The sequence below is a fragment of the Panthera pardus genome, unplaced genomic scaffold (genome assembly GCF_024362965.1).
Source record: "Panthera pardus isolate Hobbes unplaced genomic scaffold, ASM2436296v1 HiC_scaffold_8, whole genome shotgun sequence".
NCBI lineage: Eukaryota > Metazoa > Chordata > Mammalia > Carnivora > Felidae > Panthera > Panthera pardus.
Genome location: NW_026527013.1, coordinates 21,936,289 through 21,956,342, shown reverse-complemented (window position 1 = coordinate 21,956,342; position 20,054 = coordinate 21,936,289). Strand labels below are relative to the sequence as shown.

Sequence of the window (20,054 nt, the reverse complement as noted above, 5' to 3'; positions counted from 1 at the left end):
GGTGAAATAATTTCTATAACCATGGCATTGGGGTTTGAAATTCTTAAAAAAATGTTAAATTGTAGGATCCTATGCCTAACATTCCAAGACTTTCAAGTAGAAAAAGAAATTCCTTTTTATCAGTGCTTTAAATTGAGTCCAATGTACTGAGCATTTTCAAATGTTTGTGGTTCCTAACCTTCTGGGGAGGTTGGGGGACATGGCACTTTTGGAGAATTTCAGGAAAGCCATCAATCCTCTCCTGAGACAAAAGCACACACAAAATCTTGCTTTTAATCCCAGGACATTCACAGAACTTCGAAGGGCCATCCACAGGCCCCTGGATAAAAACCACCTCCCAGTTTTGCTACACCCAGGTCTATCTATAACATTTTCATCAATGCCACTACGTGCTTTTAATTCATTCTAATGTTTAGCATATGTGCACATCTTCTCAGCCTGACTGGTTGTTTAGGGATATCTCAGTACAAACTCAACTATCACAGGCAACCTTAAAACCCTGAAATATTTTGTTTCAAATGTTTTAAAAAGGATAGAATTAAATTTCAATTACCACTGAAAAAGGTTTTCAACTAATAAGATATTCAAATTAAGATTTGGTCCAGATTACACAGTGGCGCGTTGATGTTCGGTCTTTAAATACACTGAGGACAAAACCAAACCAAATCAAACTCTAGGCTTTGAATATGGAGCAGAGGGGTACATGGGATAGACGATTCCTCATAACAGCAATTAATTATTAACTTCAGAAATATAAGGAAGCTCAGGAGTAGAGAAATTTGTCTTTTGAATGGCAAAAACGCTCCCTAAAGAAAATTCTTTCTTCTATGACCTTTCAAATACTCTATTCAGGGGCACCTGGGTGGCTCAGTCGGTTGAGCATCCAACTCTTGATTTTGGCTCATGATCGCCAGAGTCGTGGGATCGAGCCCCACATTGGGCTCCCCACTGAGTGTGGTCCCCATTGAAATGGAGTCTGCATATACCACTGTCATTAAATAACAATAAAAGATTGTATTGATTTTTTCTTCACATTGTTAAAACTACCTCTAATCTCTCTTTTCTACCAGGTGACTATCCAACTCTCTGGTCCAAAAGCCATTCTGAACAAGAGTTTGGTCATCTGCCTAAAACATTAGAAGCCTATTTTCAAATATTTTTAAAAGTGATCCCTTTTTTCACTGTTTAATGATAAGGCGAGGAAAAGAGGGTAGTAATAATATCATCATTTTCTAGGCACCTGGCTGGTTCAGTCGGTGGAGAATGGAACGCTCCATCTTGGGGTTGTGATTTCGAGCCCCATGTTGGATGTAGAGAGTACTTTAAAAAAATAAAAATCTTTTTTAAAAAAATAACATTTTCTTACCTCTAAGAGCTTCTCCTGATGCCCTGTTCCTAACACCTCATCTCCCAGAGAAAAAACACTTTCTTCAAGACAAATCCAACCCTCCTCTACGGACTTTCTGGGTGTCTGAGCAGGTAAGAGGGAACAGAGGCCCCTGCAGACGAGAAGGTGGTGACCTTGCTGTGCTGCAGACGGGGTGCCCAGCAGAAGCAATCCCACAGAGCCACGGAAGCCCCGCCCTCCCTGTGGCTGTAGCACAGGTTAAAACAGGTGATTGTACTTTGTGGGGCTCGGGGGAGTTTTTGCCTTAGATCCATTTCTCTGAATGGAAAACTTTGCCGTTTGTGTTATTGCTTTTACTATTGTTAATTCAACAGAAACCTTGGAGCATCAGGACACAAGACTCATAGGTGTGTACCTGATTCATTCTGAAATTATGTTTGGCTTTTAAAAGGATATTATTCAGCTTGCCGGGAGAACCGAGGGCTGTGATAATGCAACCTCCCCCTTTCTTTAATTCCTAGTCTTACAAGAGGCACCAAAACCAGGTTCTCCCCCTCACAGTGGCTGCTTTTCCAGTAAGTTTCAATCAATTAAACAGAGCACATAGGCTATTTCTCCCTCTCTTTCTGCTGATAAAGAGCAGGTTTAACCAGTATGTCTGCTCCATCTGATTATACTACTATAGGATTTTGGACGGCCACCAGGAAAATATATGTAAGAAAAATTACTGTAGCTCTGTGCTGGACTAGCTCACTGAGAAACTCCTGATTACCTAGCAGTATGCACTTGTCCTTGGCTAACGAATGTCCTCACTTTTTAACATATATGCCTGGCCTCAGCACTTTTCAGTCCTAAACTCTGCTGTACTTCAATCCTCTTGACAGCTAGCGTGTGTTCCAAGACTCTCTAGAGTTGTGGATGGCAATGTACCAGGAAGTGTGAACCGTGGTGCCACCATCCATTTCCCAGACAGGGATGAGGGTCTTTGGGTGGCCACCAGTGAGAGGGCAGGCTTGGGTTTCCAAGAAGGTTGACCCACATTCCAGAGACACGCATTTCAGCAGAAGTACCACATTCTTCACATGTTGCCAGGGGCTATGCTGATTGTCCCCTACTTATAAAATGACAAAGCTAATTTATGGACTGTGAGAAAAGAAAAGAACATTGTGATTGATTGAGCCCTTACCATGCGGAAAGTACCATGTCAGTTAATTTGCCCACGTTTTCTCAATACAGGCAAATTTCTACAAGCCTAGGAGGTAGGTATTATTAACCCTATTTTTTAAAATTTTTTTAATGTTTATTTTATTTTTGAGAGAGAGAGAGAGAGACAGAGCGTGAGCGGGGGAGGGGCAGAGAGAGCCAAAGACACAGAATCCAAAGTAGGCTCCAGGCTCTGATCTGTCAGCACAGAGCCCCACGAGGGGCTCAAACTCACAGGCTGTGAGGTCATGACCTCAGCCGAAGTCTGATGTTCAACTGACCGAGCCACCCAGGTGCCCCCCCCTTTTTTTTCTTAGATGAGAAAACAGATCCAGAGAAGTCAAATGACTTCTCCTGAGGAGCCAGCCATCAGGTGGCAGAGCCAAGACTGGGGTTCTTTTTTGACTTTCTGCTTTAGAACGCTCAGACATCAGGTGTCTTAAAGCCATTGGTGAGATACTGCTTCAGCACATCACAGCAAATAGGAGACATGGAGAACATTCTTTCCAAGAATATTCCAAGAAATATTACTCAAGAATGTAACCCCAAAGAGAATCCATATGGTTTTCTCCGTAACAAAACAAAAGGGTGGGGGAGAACGTTGGTGTCTTCTCTCCTCTCAGCCTATCCTAATTTTACCCATCACCAAGGTTCAATTCCAGTTCTGTGTCCTCCATGATGGCTTCTCTGCACGTCCTTCATCTGGGACTCAGCCCTGGCTGTCAGTACTATTTTCTTGGCACTTAACCATATACTGCTCTATGTTGCTCATTTCCCTCCCTCCCCTAACTTCCCTTCTCAGCTCCTAATTACCTGATGGAAATTCTGATAAGCAGAGAAATGCTAAGAAAGAGAAAAGGAAGCAACCTAAGTATTTATTGATGGATGAATAGACAAAGAAGATGTGGTATATACATACAATGGAATATTAATCAGCCACACAAAAAAAGAAGGAAATCCTGCCATTGCTGACAACGTGGATAGACCTTAAGGGCATTATGCTAAGTGAGGGAAGTCAGACCGAGAAAGAGAAATACTCTATGACCTCTTAAATCTTAAAATCTTAAAAACAAAATCTTAAAATCTTAAAAAACAAAACAAAAAGCCTCACAGATACAGAGAACAGATTGCTGGTTGCCTGAGGCAGGGGATAAAGGGTGAGTGAAATGAGTGAAGGTGGTCAAAAGGTACAAATCTCCAATTATAAAATAAATAAGTCAGGGGCACCTGAGTGGCTCATTCACTTAAGCATCTGACCCTGGTTTCATCTCAGGTCATGATCTCATGGATTGTGAGTCGGGGCCTCATTTCAGGCTCCAAGATGACAGCATGGAACCTGCCTGGGATTCTCTCTCTCTCTCTCTCTCTCTCTCTCTCTCTCTCTCTCTCTCTCTCTTCTCCCCAACTCATGCTTTGGCTTGCTCTCTCTCTCTCAAAATAAACAAACATTTTTTAAAAATAAATAAATACTTAAGTCATGGGGATGTAAAGTACCTCATGGTAACTCTAGTTAATAATACTGTATTGGGTGTTTCAAAGTTGCTAAGAGAGTCGATCTGAAGAGGTCTTTTTTTTATTTCTTTTTAATTTTTTTTTTTAAATTTTTAATGTTTTTATTTATGTTTGAGACAGAGACAGAGCATGAGCAGGGGAGGGGCAGAGAGAGAGGGAAACACAGAATCCAAAGCAGACTCCAGGCTCTGAGCTGTCAGCACAGAGCCCGACGCGGGGCTCAAACTCATGGACTGTGAAATCATGACCTGAGCCGAAGTCAGACGCTCAACCAACTGAGCCACCCAGGTGCCCCTGTTTCTTTTTAATTTTTTAACGTTTATTTATTTTTGAGAGACAAAGAGACAGAACGCAAGTGGGGGAGGGCCAGAGAGAGAGAGGGAGACACAGAATCCAAAGCAGGCTCCAGGCTCTGAGCTGTCAGCACAGAGCCCGACACAGAAATCAAACTCAAGAACGACAAGATATGGCCTAAGCTGATGTCAGACACTCAGCCGACTGAGTTACCCAGGCGCCCGTGATCTGAAGAGCTCTTACCACAAGACAAAAATGTTTATAACTGTGTGGTGACGGTGGTAATCATTTCACAATGCATACAAATATCAAATCCTTATGCTGTAATCTGCAACTAATAGGATGCTATATGCAAATTATATCTCAATTTTTAAAAAGGTTTTAAAAAGTGAATACCCTGGACATTCCACAGATCAGATCGTCAGCCCCTGAGACGCAGAGTTGACTCTATTACAGCAGGAGCACCGTAACATCATGGTATCCCACCTGCAGAGAAGGAAGGGAAGCCAGGGACAGATGCCCCAACATCCCGTCCTGTCAGAGTGAATGTACTGAGCTGTTCAGCAATGAAGGAGCAACAGACAAGGAAGCAAGCCTGTGCCCTGCTTCAAGACAGAAAAATTAAGAGTTAAGTCCACCATGAGCGCCTTCCAAAAATAGTTCCCAAAGTTTTTATGCTATCTAACAAGATTTTATGGACGCTAGAATTTTTATGTGTTTCTCCTGTCTTGTTTCACAGCCCAGTTCCATTATCCTTCTAGCATAAAACCATCTTTAATACTTTCTGAAACAGCCACCAGAAAAGCTCTAGCAGGATAGCTCAGGCGAAATGCACATTACCTGGCAGTGGTCCACTGGACCACCGTTGGTACATCAGCATTTGTTTATCAGTTTTGCTACCTGATTTTCTTGGATGCCAAGGAGCCGAGAACCCAGATGAGTCCATGGACAGCGAGGCAGAGCAACCTTGTGGGATGGGCCCCATGGTTGTGGGTACTGGCTCCGTCACTTAGTTTACCGGAACACCCATTCTCCCCAAAATAAAACAAGGATAAACATCCTTGCCCTGTCTTGTGTTGAGGATTAAAAGAGGTAATAGGTATGCACGTTCAATGAAAGAGATGAATATTTCCACAGCAGTGATGGGGTTCAGGACACATTACCCCAAAATATGGCATCTTGGCACATTGAATATTTCAGGCTCCAGGAACTTGAGAAAGCAGTAAGGACTCTCTGACCTTCTCCTGAAGCAGGTCATAACACCCTCACATGAGAGACGCCCTCCTTAGACCCAGAGGAAAGAAGCTTTCTTATTTCAGAAGACACAGGGACACAGAAAGGAATTTAAACAAACGGACCTTGCTGAATTCCCCTCAGTTTACACTTAGCTCATACTCTTTGCCCTATCATGTCTTTCTGCAACTTCCCGTTCTTATCAAACCCAGCATAAAAACACTGAGGCTTGGGGTGCCCTGGTGGCTTAGTCAATTGGGTGTCTAACTCTTGGTTTCGGCTCAAGTCATGATCCCACGGTTCATGAGTTCAAGCCCCGCATAGGGCTCTGCGCTGGCAGTGCAGAGCCTGCTTGGGATTCTCTCTCTCCTTCTCTCTCTCTACCCCTCCCCCACTTGCTCTGTCTCTGTAGCTTTCAAAATAAATAAATAAACTTTAAAAAAAAAACACTCAAGCTTGACCATTTATTTGGATTTTCATTTCCTCATGATGAAGGAAGTCTTGGGTCACATAAAACTTGAATTAAATCAATGTGTATGTTCCTCTCCTGCTATCTTTGTCAGTTTGAACTTCAGACTCAGCCTATTAAGGACCCTAATATGGTTGAGGAAAGCTTTTCCTCCCCTACAGCAGGGAACGTATTAAAAGATCAAAGTACCGGAAGAGTGCTGCTTTGTCATCATGGCAGAGTTCAGATGTAATTGACCAGTTTTCTTATCCTGGAACTGTTAGCTCAAGATTGTTTGGTCAATTGGGGCGCCTGGGTGGCGCAGTCGGTTAAGCGTCCGACTTCAGCCAGGTCACGATCTCGCGGTCTGTGAGTTCGAGCCCCGCGTCGGGCTCTGGGCTGATGGCTCGGAGCCTGGAGCCTGTTTCCGATTCTGTGTCTCCCTCTCTCTCTGCCCCTCCCCCGTTCATGCTCTGTCTCTCTCTGTCCCAAAAATAAATAAAAAACGTTGAAAAAATAAATAAAAAAAGATTGTTTGGTCAATTAATTCTATGCAAAATTGAACTGCCTAATATTTATTGAAAAAGATGTTACTGAATCCTCAAAGGTTGTTGCTATGATTTTGGTTTAGAGTTAAAAGTAAAGCGTTTTGGGGTGCCTGAGTGTGTCCGGCTCAGGTCACGATCTCATGGTTCTTGAGTTTGAGCCCCGCATTGGGCTCGCTGCTGTCAGCATAGAGCCTGCTTTGGATCCTCTGTCCCCCTCTCTCTCTGCCCCTCCCCCACACGCATGCACATGGGCTGGTGCTCTCTCTCTCTCTCTCAAAAACAAACTTAAAAAATAAAGTATTTAATATACATATAAGTGATGATGATGGTTTTAAATAAAAGTAGATTCAAAAGCTGGGTAGAAGATCAAAAGAAAGCCATGTCTGTGTTTTTCTCTCAGCTTTTAAAATGCCCTTTTCTCCCCATCTGCATCTTGGAGGACAGGTGACCCTAAGGCACAGCCACACTATGAGATTGTGCAATCAGCAGCTCATTTTGCTCAGCTCAGTTCTATGAAATGCGTGGGTCTGGTGGATGTGGGCCTAACCTACATTTTCATAAAAGGTCAGTTCTTTTTTGTTTCACAATGTTAAAGCATTTACCCTCTGCCAGACTGAATAAGAATGACATAAACTCATTGACTTTGCCTCTGAAACCTATTTTGCACTACCAGTCTCTAGTTTGAAGGACAAAATCCAAAGACTGCTCCTTTTTTATAGCCCCTGTTACTTTTTTTTTAACATTTATTATTTATTATTGATAGACAGAGAGAGACAGACCATTAGCAGGGGAGGGGCAGAGAGAGAGGGAGACACAGAATCTGAAGCAGGCTCTAGGCTCTGAGCTGTCAGCACAGAGCCCGACATGGGGCTCAAACTCACAGACCAAGAGATCATGACCTGAGCCGAAGTCGTATGCTTAACCAACTGAGCCACCCAGGAGCCCCTAGCCCCTGTTACTTTTTAAAAAGAACTTTCTAGCTCAGATCAGAAAGATCTATGCTATTAAAACTTTAAAGATCAGTCAAGTTCTTTGTAGGGCCAAGAAAAACTCCTGGCTTATTCTGAGAAGACGCACCAAAATATGACATTAAGATTACCTGTCAGTTTGGTTCAGCTGATGTATTTCTAGCAATTGCAAGTTACACGGTTCATTTCTTTGGTATGATGTGCCTTTCAACAGATCTCTTGGCTGCTTCCCTACAGATGATGTACTCCAATCCTCAGGGATTCGTGGACTAACGAGTTCGAGAGTTTTATTCGCATATATGCTATTAGTATAAGCTATGGGTGGGAATTTTTCCCTCCCAAGCCTCAGTTTCTAGTAGATTACTTTAAATGTAGGCATCTGTAAAGAGCAGAAAATGCCCATATGGTAATGTTTCACCTGAGTAATCATATTTCCATTACCTTTACTTAACCTCAAGGCAATTTAGCTCAAAAACATATAAATGGGAAGTTTGGAACTGTGTATGTTTTCCTATGTTTCATTATTGAAGAATAAAAGGCCATCAGTGGAAAGCAAAGATAGGAAAGGAGTCACTGGAAAAGAAAACAAAAACCCTCCTATATGAAAGCATCCATCAATACTTAGGAAATGCATGACTTTTAGACATTTACAAATAAAAAGCCCCATCTCCCCAAATCCCTTAAAACTAAGTACATTTATATCCAAATAGTCCCACCTAGATTATTTTCCAGCATTAAATATACAAATACGTGTGCTCTAAAAATGCTCTTAAAAAGTACAAAGACTTAGAGGAGTCTGAAAGATTAAAGAAACATTAATGAATAATTTTTCAAAACTATAGCTCTTTAAAGAAATAATTTTGCCAGCTTTTGGTACAGGAAGATTTCACATAAAAATAACTATATCGTGTTTTTCACACAATTTTATCCAAAGGACCATTAATATAGTATAATATTTTAATGCCATATCCTTTTACTTCACTTTTGTTCTTTTGCTTGTATTTATCAGCGACCTAAGTAAAACAAAATTACAAATATACCGAATATACACAAAATGATTCTATTTGGTTCACATTTTAACATTACCTTTTTACACCATCTGCCTCGGGATTTTCAATAAAAATTCTTTTAGTTTGAAAATCTTCATCTTTGACAAAAGACAGTTTCTAGAGCTTTGGAAAGTTGTCATGCTAATACAATCAGAAAGTGAAACGGCACGGAGCAGCTTAGGAAGACACAGGAGAGTGGGTGTTTTATTACATTTCTGTACCAGATCATTGTTTCTAGGAGGTAATCCATAAATTTTTAATCCTTCTAGTGTTCTTGAGCAATGTAAAAAGGACTGCTCCTGACCTAGTTCAACCTCCTTTATCACAGTAATGGCAACAATTTTATTGCACAAGAGAAATGGGTTTTTCTATTATCTTTTGGGTTAATGTTTATTGGATAGCTAAGGCTAATTTATGCTCTTCTCCTCAGATAATGAATATTGATATCTCCTTCAAGGTCCAGAACAGGGAATAGTCCTTAAATTCAAGGCTGCAGGCAACATCCAGATGAGTGAATGGTTTTTCATATTGTGACAGCTAATCTCCATTAAATTACAGCATTTCCATAATTCAGAGTGCTTTTTAGTGTACATTATTTTATGTTTAACATTATTTTATGTTATGAGTGCAATTGAGTGGGGAAAGATAGGATTAACTAATATTTGTGCCTTCAGGATAAATGTAATCAAGTTTACCAAAATAACATAAACTATATCTGAACCATATTTGTTATTCCACAAAGCATGTAATAATTGATTTACACAAGAAAGCCTCCCACGAATCTTGTGTCAGTTTTGCCTCAAGCTCACATGTTGGATCACATATTGGATACCCAAATTAAGACAATATGTAAGCAGAAAAAACAAAGCATTGAACCCTTTAAGAATGTAATACTGTGTGGGGTTCCTGGGTGGGTCAGTCAGTGGGTTCGAGCCCCTCATCAGGCTCTATGCTGACAGCTCAGAGCCTGAAGCCTGCTTCGGATTCTCTCTCTCTCTCTCTCTCTCTCTCACTCTCTCTCTCTCTCTCTCTCTGCCTTTCCCCCACTAGTGCTCTGTCTCAGTCTCTCTCTCTCTCAAAAATAAATAAACATTAAAAAAAAATGTAACACTGTGATTTTACCTCAAAGTGGGAGGGTACAGTGAAGATACATATTCATTGTGGGTTTTTTTAATGTTTATTTATTGGGGGGGGGGGGGGCAGAGAGAGGGAGACACAGAATCCGAAGCAGGCTCTAAGCTCCAAGCTCCGAGCTGTCAGCACAGAGCCCGAGATGGGGCTCAAAGTCACAAACCTCGAGACCATGACCTGAGATGAATTTGGGCACCTAATTGACTGAGCCACCCAGGCACCCCAATACATATTCATTCTTAAGTGTATCTCTGTGCATATTCAATCCATAAGAGTTCAACAATTTATTAATATGCTTTAGCCACTGAACAAATTTTGTGTTGAAGGGAGCTAAGACTCATTAAATGAATTAAATGCATATGTAGAAGTGATTATGATGGCAATTTCACCAGATAAATAAATATTAGTAAATGAATAATGGTTATATAAGACTAGAAGCAAACCAGAACTAAAACTGGAAAGATAGAAAAGAACTCATGAACAAAAAAAGCCTCTAAGTTCTGTTGTCCGTACTTAGTACATTTCGTATTAATCTGTAGAGTCAACAAGGAAGATTTCAGGTTACAGAGTTAACACAGCAGATTGATGCCTTTAAACTCTTTCTTATTGTGTTGGCTTAAGAAATACAGTTGATCCTTTAGATGAACAAATAAAAGAAGATGTGAGATAGATATAGATATATATCACATATCACACATATCATATATATGAATATATATTCATATTCAATATATTCAATATAACTGATTGAATATATATATGAATCATATATATATATATATATATATATATATGATTCAGCCATAAAAAAAGAATGAGATATCGCCATTTGCAACAACATGGATGGACGAAGAGAGTATTTTGCTAAGTGAAAGAAGTCAGAGAGAGAGAAAGACAAATACTATATGATTTCACTTATATGTGAAACCTAAAAAAATAACACAAATGAATAAATGAACAAAAAGCAGAAACAGACCCTTAACTACAGAGAAGAAGACGGATGGTTGCCAGAGGGAAGGGAGTGAAAGGATGGGCAAAATGGGTGAAGGGGAGTGGGAGATACAGGCTTCCAGCTATGGAATGAATAAATCACAGGAGTAAAAGGTACAGCATAGAGAATACAGCATAGTAACAGTGTTGTGTGGTGACAGATGGCAGCTATGCGATGGGGAGCACGGCATAGCGGATACACTTGTCAAGTCACTATGTTGTATGCTGAAACAAATGTAACACTGGGTGTCAACTACACTTCAGTAAGAAAATAATAATACAAGAAGATAAAGGTGCTTTAGAAGTGGGGGGAAAAAGAAATACAGTTGATTCTTGAACAACACATAGGTTGGAGCGGCAAACCCCCACACAGTTGAAAACCCAGGTAAAACTTTCGACTCCCCAAAAACTTAACTGCTACTGTTGACAAAGCTTTACCAGTAACATGAACAGTTTTTGTATGTTATATGTATTATATGCTATATTCTTACAGTAAAATACGCTAGAAAAAAAATGTCATTAAGAAAATCATAAGGAAGAGAAGACATACTTTTTCAATTTTTTCACGTTTGTTTATTTTTGAGAGAGAGAGAGAAAGAAAGACAGAGTGTGAGTGGGGGAGGGACAGAGAGAGGGAGACACAGAATGTGGAGCAGGATCCAGTCTCTGGGCTGTCAGAATAGAGCCCAACACGGGGCTCGAATTCATGAATCAGGATATCATGACCTGAGCCAAAGTCAGATGCTCAACTTACCAAGCTACCCAGGTGCCCCAAGAAAATATATTTATAGTACTGTTACTATATTTATCAAAAAAAAAAAAAAAAAAAAAACCTTCCCATATGCGGACCCACACAGTTCAAACTCATGTTATTCAAGTGTCAACGGTACTTGCATTTTAATACGCCCAAGGGAGAAAGAAAGACAGAATTAAAAGAAGTCTGAGAGCATCTGTGGCAACTGTCATGCAGAAGTACATTTTAAACGCCAGCCTCCCAATTTGGCTTTAGTAGGTTATTTCATGATGCAATTGCAAAATCAATTGCCTAATGGTATAGGCAAGAATATTTTTGGTCTTTAGCCACTTTGTGACTCTGCAAATTTGTGCTTATAACTGATTGCTAATGCAGAGCTCTGGCTGGAGTTCTCTTAAAGTCTTGACTTATTGTCAAAGCACTAAGCAATCTTCTGGTAAATCATATGCTTAATTTTAATTCCACTTCAGAAGCCTGAAGTTTTATTGCTGACTTTCTGAACAATCTGGAGCAGTACAATTAGTTGGGATAGGCTGGACCGAGGTAACAAAAAAGTACATAATCTCCCAAAGTACATAATCTCCCAAACCCAACACAGTCTACTCAATCATCTAACAGTCTGAGAAGGATACCCTGGACAGCAAGCAGCTCTCCTCTTTGTGGTGATTCAGCGTCCCAACCCCTTTCATCTTAGGTCTCTGCCATTCTTCATGGCCCCACAGTTGCCTGCACCCAGACAACAGAAAGGGGAAAAGCAAGTCAAGGGGGAACATGCTCCTTAAACCTGTGGCCTGGAGAAGCCACACATCACTTCTGCCAACATTCCACTGGCCAGAATTGGATCAGAGAGCTGTACCTAAGCTAAAAGAGTTTGGGAAATGAAACCTATCTGTGTGGGGAAGGCAACAGAAAAGGATAAAAATGACTGCTGGTGAAGAGTGTACAATCTCTGCCTCAGGGAAATCAGCTCATCTTGTACCTTTGGATGCCTTCATTTACAAATGCGTAACAATTATCTATATCCATATACCAATCTTGAGAATTTGTGAGTGAGTATACCTATGAAGCACTTTGCTGTTCCATGGAGAAGCAGTATGTATCAGTTTTGAATATACTGCTAGTGTTTATACCACTGCTATGCTATGGTTAATTTGAAACGTTCCATTGGGTTAAGTAACGGCAAAGGATGTAGAACTTTCTCCCAAAGAACATTATCAAGAACACCATGTTAAACACAATAAACAGATTAACTAAATGGTATGCTAATCCCATGTGCTTTTATTCCAGTTACATTACCCCATATGGAGATTTCTTTCTCCCTGGTTGAAATCATTAGTATGTCTGCTCCAGAACTGACTGACTAAACTAGTTCACATATCAGAAATGCAATTCTAGAAAGCATCTAGTACCTTTTAGGATACTTTCATAAAGCTATGGGAAACCCAAAAGATTCCACCAAAAAACTGCTAGAACTGATTCATGAATTCAGCAAGAGAATCAGAGATTCAGAGAAATCGGCTGCATTCCTATATGCCAACAATGAAGCAACAGAAAGAGAAATCAAGGAATCGATCCCATTTACAATTATAGCAAAAACCATAAAATACCTAGGATTAAATCTAACCAAACAGGTGAAAAATCTATACACTGAAAACTATAGAAAGCTTATGAAAGAAATTGAAGAAGACACAAAAAATGGAAAAATATTCCATACACCTGGGTAGGAAGAACAAATATTGTTCAAATGTCCATACTTGGGAATGCAAGCTGGTGCAGCCACTCTGGAAAACAGTATGGAGTTTCCTCAAAAAACTAAAAATAGAACCACCCTACGACCCAGCAATGGCACTACTAGGCATTTATCCACGGGATATAGGTGTGCTATTTCGAAGGGACACGTGCACCCCCATGTTTATAGCAGCCCTATCAACAATAACCAAAGTATGGAAAGAGACCAAATGTCCCTCAATGGATGAATGGATAAAGAAGATGTGGTATGTATACACAATGGAGTATTACTCGGCAATCAAAAAGAATGAAATCTTGCCATTTGCAACTACGTGGATGGAACTGGAGGGCATTATGCTAAGTGAAATTAGAGAAAGACAAAAATCATATGACTTCACTCATATGAGGACTTTAAGAGACAAAACAGATGAACATAAGGGAAGGGAAACAAAAATAATATGAAAACAGGGAGGGGGACAAAACAGAAGAGACTCATAAATATGGAGAACAAACTGAGGGTTGCTGGATGGGTTGTGGGGGGGGAGGGGATGGGCTAAATTGGTAAGGTGCACTAAGGAATCCACTCCTGAAATCATTGTTGCACTATATGCTAACTAATTTGGATGTAAATTATAAAAATTACCAAAAAAATTAAAAAAATAATTGACATGCATGGAGCACAAAAGTGACAGGTCTTCCAGGGAAGAGAAAGACACTTTCCCATCTCTGACCTGCCCAGCCACCTCTCCCTTCTCCAAGTAGTCTCCTCCATGGCCTTATAGGCGTTGGTTTTGAAGATGGCATTCACTCATGAATATTTATGGAGAATCTACTCTATGCCAGGGGCATAAATACTAAATACTAGAGACCCAACAAAGATGCACTCGCTGCCCTTAGCCTGTAGTCTAAGACACAAGAAAGATCTTAAGGTTTGGCTCACAAACACAAGGCAAAACCATGCATCAAAGCAAAGGGGGAAGAGTTTCAATTCCTAAGTATTCACATTGTCCTTAATATATCTTGAGAACTGTACAGAGCATTACAGTCAACATTAACACGTTTTGGGCCATGCAAACATGCATTTTTGAAGCAATTTTCCATCTGAATATTGGTAAATCTATGTAAGAAAAAAATTAATGAATAAGTCATGGGGATGTAATGTACAGCATGATGACTATAGCTAATAATACTATGTTACATATTTGAAAGTAGCTAGGAGAGGGGATCTTGAAAGTTCTTACCACAAGAAAAAAAAAAATTTGTAACTAGTTATGGTGACAGATGTTAGCTGGACTATTGTGGTAATCATTTTGCAATGTATACAAATATCAAATTAGCATACCATACACTTGAAACTAATACAATGCTATGTGTCAACTATACCTCAATAAAGTAATAATTTTTTAAGAGGAAAAAAACACTTAAGTTTCAGGTGTGTCTTTGAATTTTATTCCAAGGGCTTGCATTATCTATTCAAAAAATACATATATTTTTTAAATTAGGGCACAGATTTTTAATTATTTTATTGAAAGTAGGTGGGAGTAAGACTCATTCTCAATGATGAAGAAAGGTAGCCATGGTGTATAGGAAGGGAGCCCTGGGGGAAGGCAGGAGTCTCTGGATTCTAATACCAGATGCCCCCAGACTAGTGTGGAACTGAGCCAGTGATTTCTCCATCCAGCTTCAATTAAATCACCCGTCAAATGAGGATGATCACACCTTCCCTAGCTCACCATTAGGCTGTAAAATGAAAGGGAGCCCTTGCCTTTCTTCTCTGGTGAACTCCTACTCACCCTGGAGCACTAATGCAAACATCATCTCCTCCATGAAGCCTTCCTAGACTTTCCTGACCAGATGGAGTGAAATCCTCTGGGTTTCAAGAGCAACATCTCTAGCCTGGTCCCAGTTTCCTTACATTGTCCTACTTGTTTCTCCCGGAGCCAGGAAGTTGTCTTAAACAGTCTTTAAAGCTCCCGAGGGGCTACCAATGAAAAGGGAAAGGGTTAACATTGGGCAGAGCGAGATAAAGGACCTTCAGGGAGGCAGACTGCAGCTACAAGTGGGAGGCTGAAGAAAAGGCCAGGTTTGGAAGAAAAAAAAAAAAAAAAAGGATGAAGGTATTCCAGACCTACCTGGGCTAGGTGCCATGCATGCAGTCTCACAAACTTTCTGATAAGGTCCCAATAAGAAGTCAGGGACAAAATTCTTCAGCAGCTCCCCAGCCGGGACACATCTCACTCTTTAGAGCGTTATACTTCCCCTCAAACTATCGCTTCGCTGTTTCCACGAGATTCGTTCGACTCCGTGAGACAAAGACCAGCCTCTCTCCGACCCTCCTGTGACACCAGCTCACACCTAAAAGTTCCAGATACTTGCTTAAGGAACAGTGAATGACTGACACGCTTCCTGTCTGCCTTTGTACACGCTTCTCACGTGATACTGCAAAGAATGTAAGACATGAAGTCTCTTCCCATTCACAAATGTAAAATCATAAACAATACAAATATTACAGGGCTTTTTATTTTTAAGTTTATTTATTTTGAGTACGAGTGTGAGTGGGGTAAGGGGGGGAGAGAGAGAGAGGAGGGAGAGAGAGAGAGAGAGAGAGAGCGAGCGCGTGAGTCCCAAGCAGGCTCCATGCTGTCAGCCCAGGGCCCCACCGCTGTTTCAGGAAACATGAGATCATGACCTGAGCTGAAATCAAGAGTCGAGGCTTAACTGAGCCACCCATGCACCCCGGGGTTTTTTTGTTTTTTTGGGTTTTTTTTCCTTTCAAAAATTCAATTCCATTGGGGTATCTGTTCAATGTAAGAAAAAAAAGTTTTTTAAACAAGTTGAGTGGTGTGAACAGAGCTCCGTATACTCTCCGTTATGTTTTACTCTTTAGCTAGTACCTGGCTCTTCAAAATGTGTTAAAATGCCCAACAGATATTTGCTAAAATAATGTATTATCTTTATCTTTTTAAAGCTTTAATCGATATAGGACAAACCCAGGCCTTCGTGCTCTCCTCCCAAGACCGGATGGAAGGAGTTACATGAGACCAAGACGAGGAAAATGAGCAAAAGTGAATTGCACAAGACATTCCTGTGTAGTTACAGGAGGCTTAGTTTGGCTTTTCTCAAAATTTTCCTACAGAAAAACACCAAATTGCTGGCGATAGTGATCCAGTGAGATCCGAGACCTGGGGCGACTTTCAGGGTACCGCCCTCCCTGCTCCCAGCTTCTCGGTGCTTTCCCCCCACGACCTGTGGAGTGCCGCACAGGCACAGCCGGCTTTTCGTTCCGCGGCCCGGCCTGCGCCTCCTCAAGCGCAGGCTGCCCCCGCGTCGGCCTGCTGCCTCGTCCGGCAGGAGCCCGAAGAAAGCTCGAGCGCAGCCTCGATCCCGCCGACAGGACATTTTAACCCGAGTACAGGATACGCCTGCGCCCCCGCCGGCAAGCTCGGCCGCCAAAGCCACGCCGGACCCTAGAAGCCCGACGGTCCCGGAACCCGGCGCCCGGGCCGTGGACGCAGCGGAGCATAATAGCTGTTGTACCGCCCCGCCGCGAGGCCCGGAGGAGAGGCGGAAGTTGAGGGTGCTGACGCAGCTGGGGGAACCTTGCCTGGATGGCACCATCCTGCCCGCGACTCCGCCCCCGCTGGAGGGGCTCGGCTCCGGAATTCAAGATGGAGTCCCTGAGCCGAGCTGGGCAGGAGATGAGCCTTGCGGCCCTGAAGCAGCACGACCCCTACATCACCAGCATCGCAGACCTCACGGGCCAGGTCGCTCTGTACACCTTCTGCCCCAAGGCCAACCAGTGGGTGAGTGCGGCCAGGCCGCTGAGGTCGCCCGCCCGGCCACCGCCTCTTAAAGGGACCGCGCGGACTGTCCTGGGTTGGGGACGATTCCGGAGGCCAGGGCGGCAGAGGAGAGGCCAGGGACTGGAGAAGAGACAGGCCAGTCCCTGAAAGGTGTCAGGGGCATCGAGGATTGGGAGAGAGGAGCGAGAGAAGTAGGCCCAAGACGTCCCGAGGGAAAAGCCGATAGAGGGGAGGATTGCAGGAGGATCAGTCCCATGGGGTCGGGTCCGGGGACATGGGCGATCTGCCTTCTTTGCAGATGTGTTGGAGAATGAGAACGGTGGGGTCAGAAAGATACCTGAAAGATTGCGTTTGAAGCTGTGAGGGTTATTAGGTAAAGTACATATACATAATCTACCCGTGCTCTCCCCCATCAAGCACGTAAATAAGAGCCCCCTTCATAGAGGTCATTTGGATTTAAAGCTTGAAATCCAATTAGTTTCAATTCTTGGAAGGGAGGTGGTGGGGATGAATCCGGCTTTTATCTAACTGCACTCTGTTTCCAGAGTTTTGGAAAAGATTTCAAGGCACTTAGGAAAAGGGCTTCCATGTTAATTGGATTCCCTTGAAACCTTTGGAAAAGAGACCCTGTAAATGTGTTTCGTTCCAGCTGTGCTGCTGGTGATGTCACCTCTGAATGCTCCCTTCAGACTAAGTACTTTTTGGCTTTTTTTGCACGGGAGGGGGTCTGAAAAGTTACATTCAATCTGTTCTCTGACTTGTGAACCCCTGTTTAAAAGTAATATAATTTCCAGTTTTCTAGTAATTGACCCTCAGTAATTTGCTCATTCAGCTTTAGGCTTTACATTTGTCAAATAATCTGTAAATATTTGTTGGATTGAGTTCATAAAGGACTAATGTTCACATTTCAGTAAGAAATGAAATGCTTATACTAACAAAGCTCTGAAATATTATCGTAATATATTCTTTAAGGTATAAAACAGAAACATAGGTTATATTTAATCAATAATTTTGTAAGAATGATTTGACATTTATAAACACTTAATTCAGATGAAGAAAGTGTTCAGAATCCTCTTGCTTTACTTTATCTTCTTTCCTTTACCTCCTGGAAGAGAAGGAGATATGGAAAGTCAAAAAGAACAAAATTATAGAATTTTTTTTTAAGTGTAGCTGTTTTAGACATTGCCTTAGTTTGAATTGTTCTGAATCATTTTACTTTATTTGGTCTGCATATAAATTTGTGAGCTGTGAATTGCAGACAAATGGTGAAGACTTGGGGGCAGGAACTTATGACTAACAAGCTTTTATTTCTAGTTTTTCACGGATTTTCAGTGTTGTGGAATTTTAATTGTGGAGTCCTGCTTTACATATGAAATGCAAGCCATAATCTGAATTGAAAAATAAGCTGCCGTTATTCATTCATTTGGATAATGGCACATAGAACATAAGCAAAACTTTTTCTTTGTTATTTTACAATGAGCTGTAACTTCTCACAAACTATGTTGCTTCAATGAACCAAAGATAAAATTAAAACTATCATCAATGTTTTGGGGCACCTGTTAAGCGTCCAGTGGCTTCAGTTCAGGTCATGATTTCATGGTCTATGAGTTTGAGCCCCGAGTCAGGCTCTGTGCTGACAGCTCAGAGCCTGGAGCCTGCTTCTGATTCTGTGTCTCCCTCTCTCTCTGCTTCTCCCCCATTTGCTTGCTCACTCTCTCTCTCTCTCTCTCTCAAAAATAAATAAACATTAAAAAAATTTTTTTAATTTTAAAAAGAAAAATGTTGCAGATAATAGACATGTTGCTGTATTGAACATTGTGTATACATTAGTATGCATTAATAGCATAGAAAGGATAAGAAAGAAACTGGTAACAGTAGTTTGTGGAGTAAAAGAGTTACTTGACCTGTTCCAAAGTGAGTAATTTTAAAATAAATAAGCTCATTTTAAACATGACTTATTTCTTCTCCATTAGGACCATTTGGGGTTGAAGTATGGGGGAAAAAACTAATTGACTCATTGTCTATTATAGGAGAAGACTGATATAGAAGGGACCTTATTTGTATATCGAAGGTAAGCTTTTTAAAAAAATGATACATGTCTATTTTTAATCTAATGGTGAATAGTGTCCTATAAAGTTCAGCGTTGTTGTACATTTGTCTTTGGAACCTTCCTGCTTGTCCCTATTCAACCATTTGTAGCTGTGAGATTCTAACCAAGTTATGTCCCTTCTTTGAGCCTTCCTATGATTCAGAGCTAGTAATGTGTAATTTTAGCTTGAGAGTCATTTAGAAAGCCTGGATTACTCAATTGCACATTTTATATTTTCAACTTTTCTGAGAGGTCATTATGTAAAATAGGATTGGTTTACAAACTACAGCTTTTGTTTTATTAGGCAACTTTTGTGTCCTAACTGTAACTGACAGGAAAGGATAGTCATGAGTCCTTATTTTTCTGGATCTCCCTTAGGTCTTGTTCTGACTGGGGCAGGTTCCTTCCCATGGTTTCTAAAGCAGAGGGATTCAGCAGGAATTATTACTGACATCTGGTCCTCCCCACCTTTTTGTATTAGGAGTTATCTTTTAAGGATTGCCTTTCTCCATTGATGGTAATTAACAAGAATTTGTCAAATATTCTCTAAATTCTGGTGTATGGCTTTGAGATCTTGTCCAAATACACTGATCTTTTTTTTTTCCTTTGTATGTAAATGCTTTGATATTACATATTAACTATAGCAGCTCTTTATTCTTTGCCACTTTGTTCCCTGCCCTTCATCTTTCTCCTTTAAAAAAAAAAAAAAAAAAAAAAAAAAGGCCTTTATCCTTCACCTACTTCATTATTCTTTATTACCTATGTAAATCTCTAGAAACTCATTTGTAGTTAGAGCCTCAGTATCTATGATATTTGGAAAGTACTTTCCTGGCCTTACTGTTACAGAATAGTACAGATCCACTGTTTGTAGAAAATATGAAGTTTAGTATAATAAATGATTTGGTTTAATAATATTCATAGAGGCTTACAGTGTTGATCCTAACAAAAGGAAACCA

At 41.0% G+C, this 20,054-nt stretch overlaps 1 protein-coding gene across 2 annotated transcripts in view; it reads left to right on the top strand.

Annotated features, from left to right (window-relative positions):
- The first annotated feature begins 16,787 nt into the window (after positions 1 to 16,787).
- DCP1A (decapping mRNA 1A) overlaps positions 16,788 to 20,054 on the top strand; it is a 56,552-nt gene continuing 53,285 nt past the window's right edge. The window contains exons 1-2 of one of the 2 annotated variants that reach the window (XM_019417192.2): positions 16,788 to 17,009; positions 19,040 to 19,080. In XM_019417192.2, the coding sequence (XP_019272737.1) occupies positions 16,815 to 17,009; positions 19,040 to 19,080 (236 nt within the window). In that variant the 5' untranslated portion in view covers positions 16,788 to 16,814. Of the gene's footprint in view, positions 17,010 to 19,039; positions 19,081 to 20,054 lie in introns of those variants that run through there. The other variant, XM_053897100.1, reaches the window with a different exon arrangement.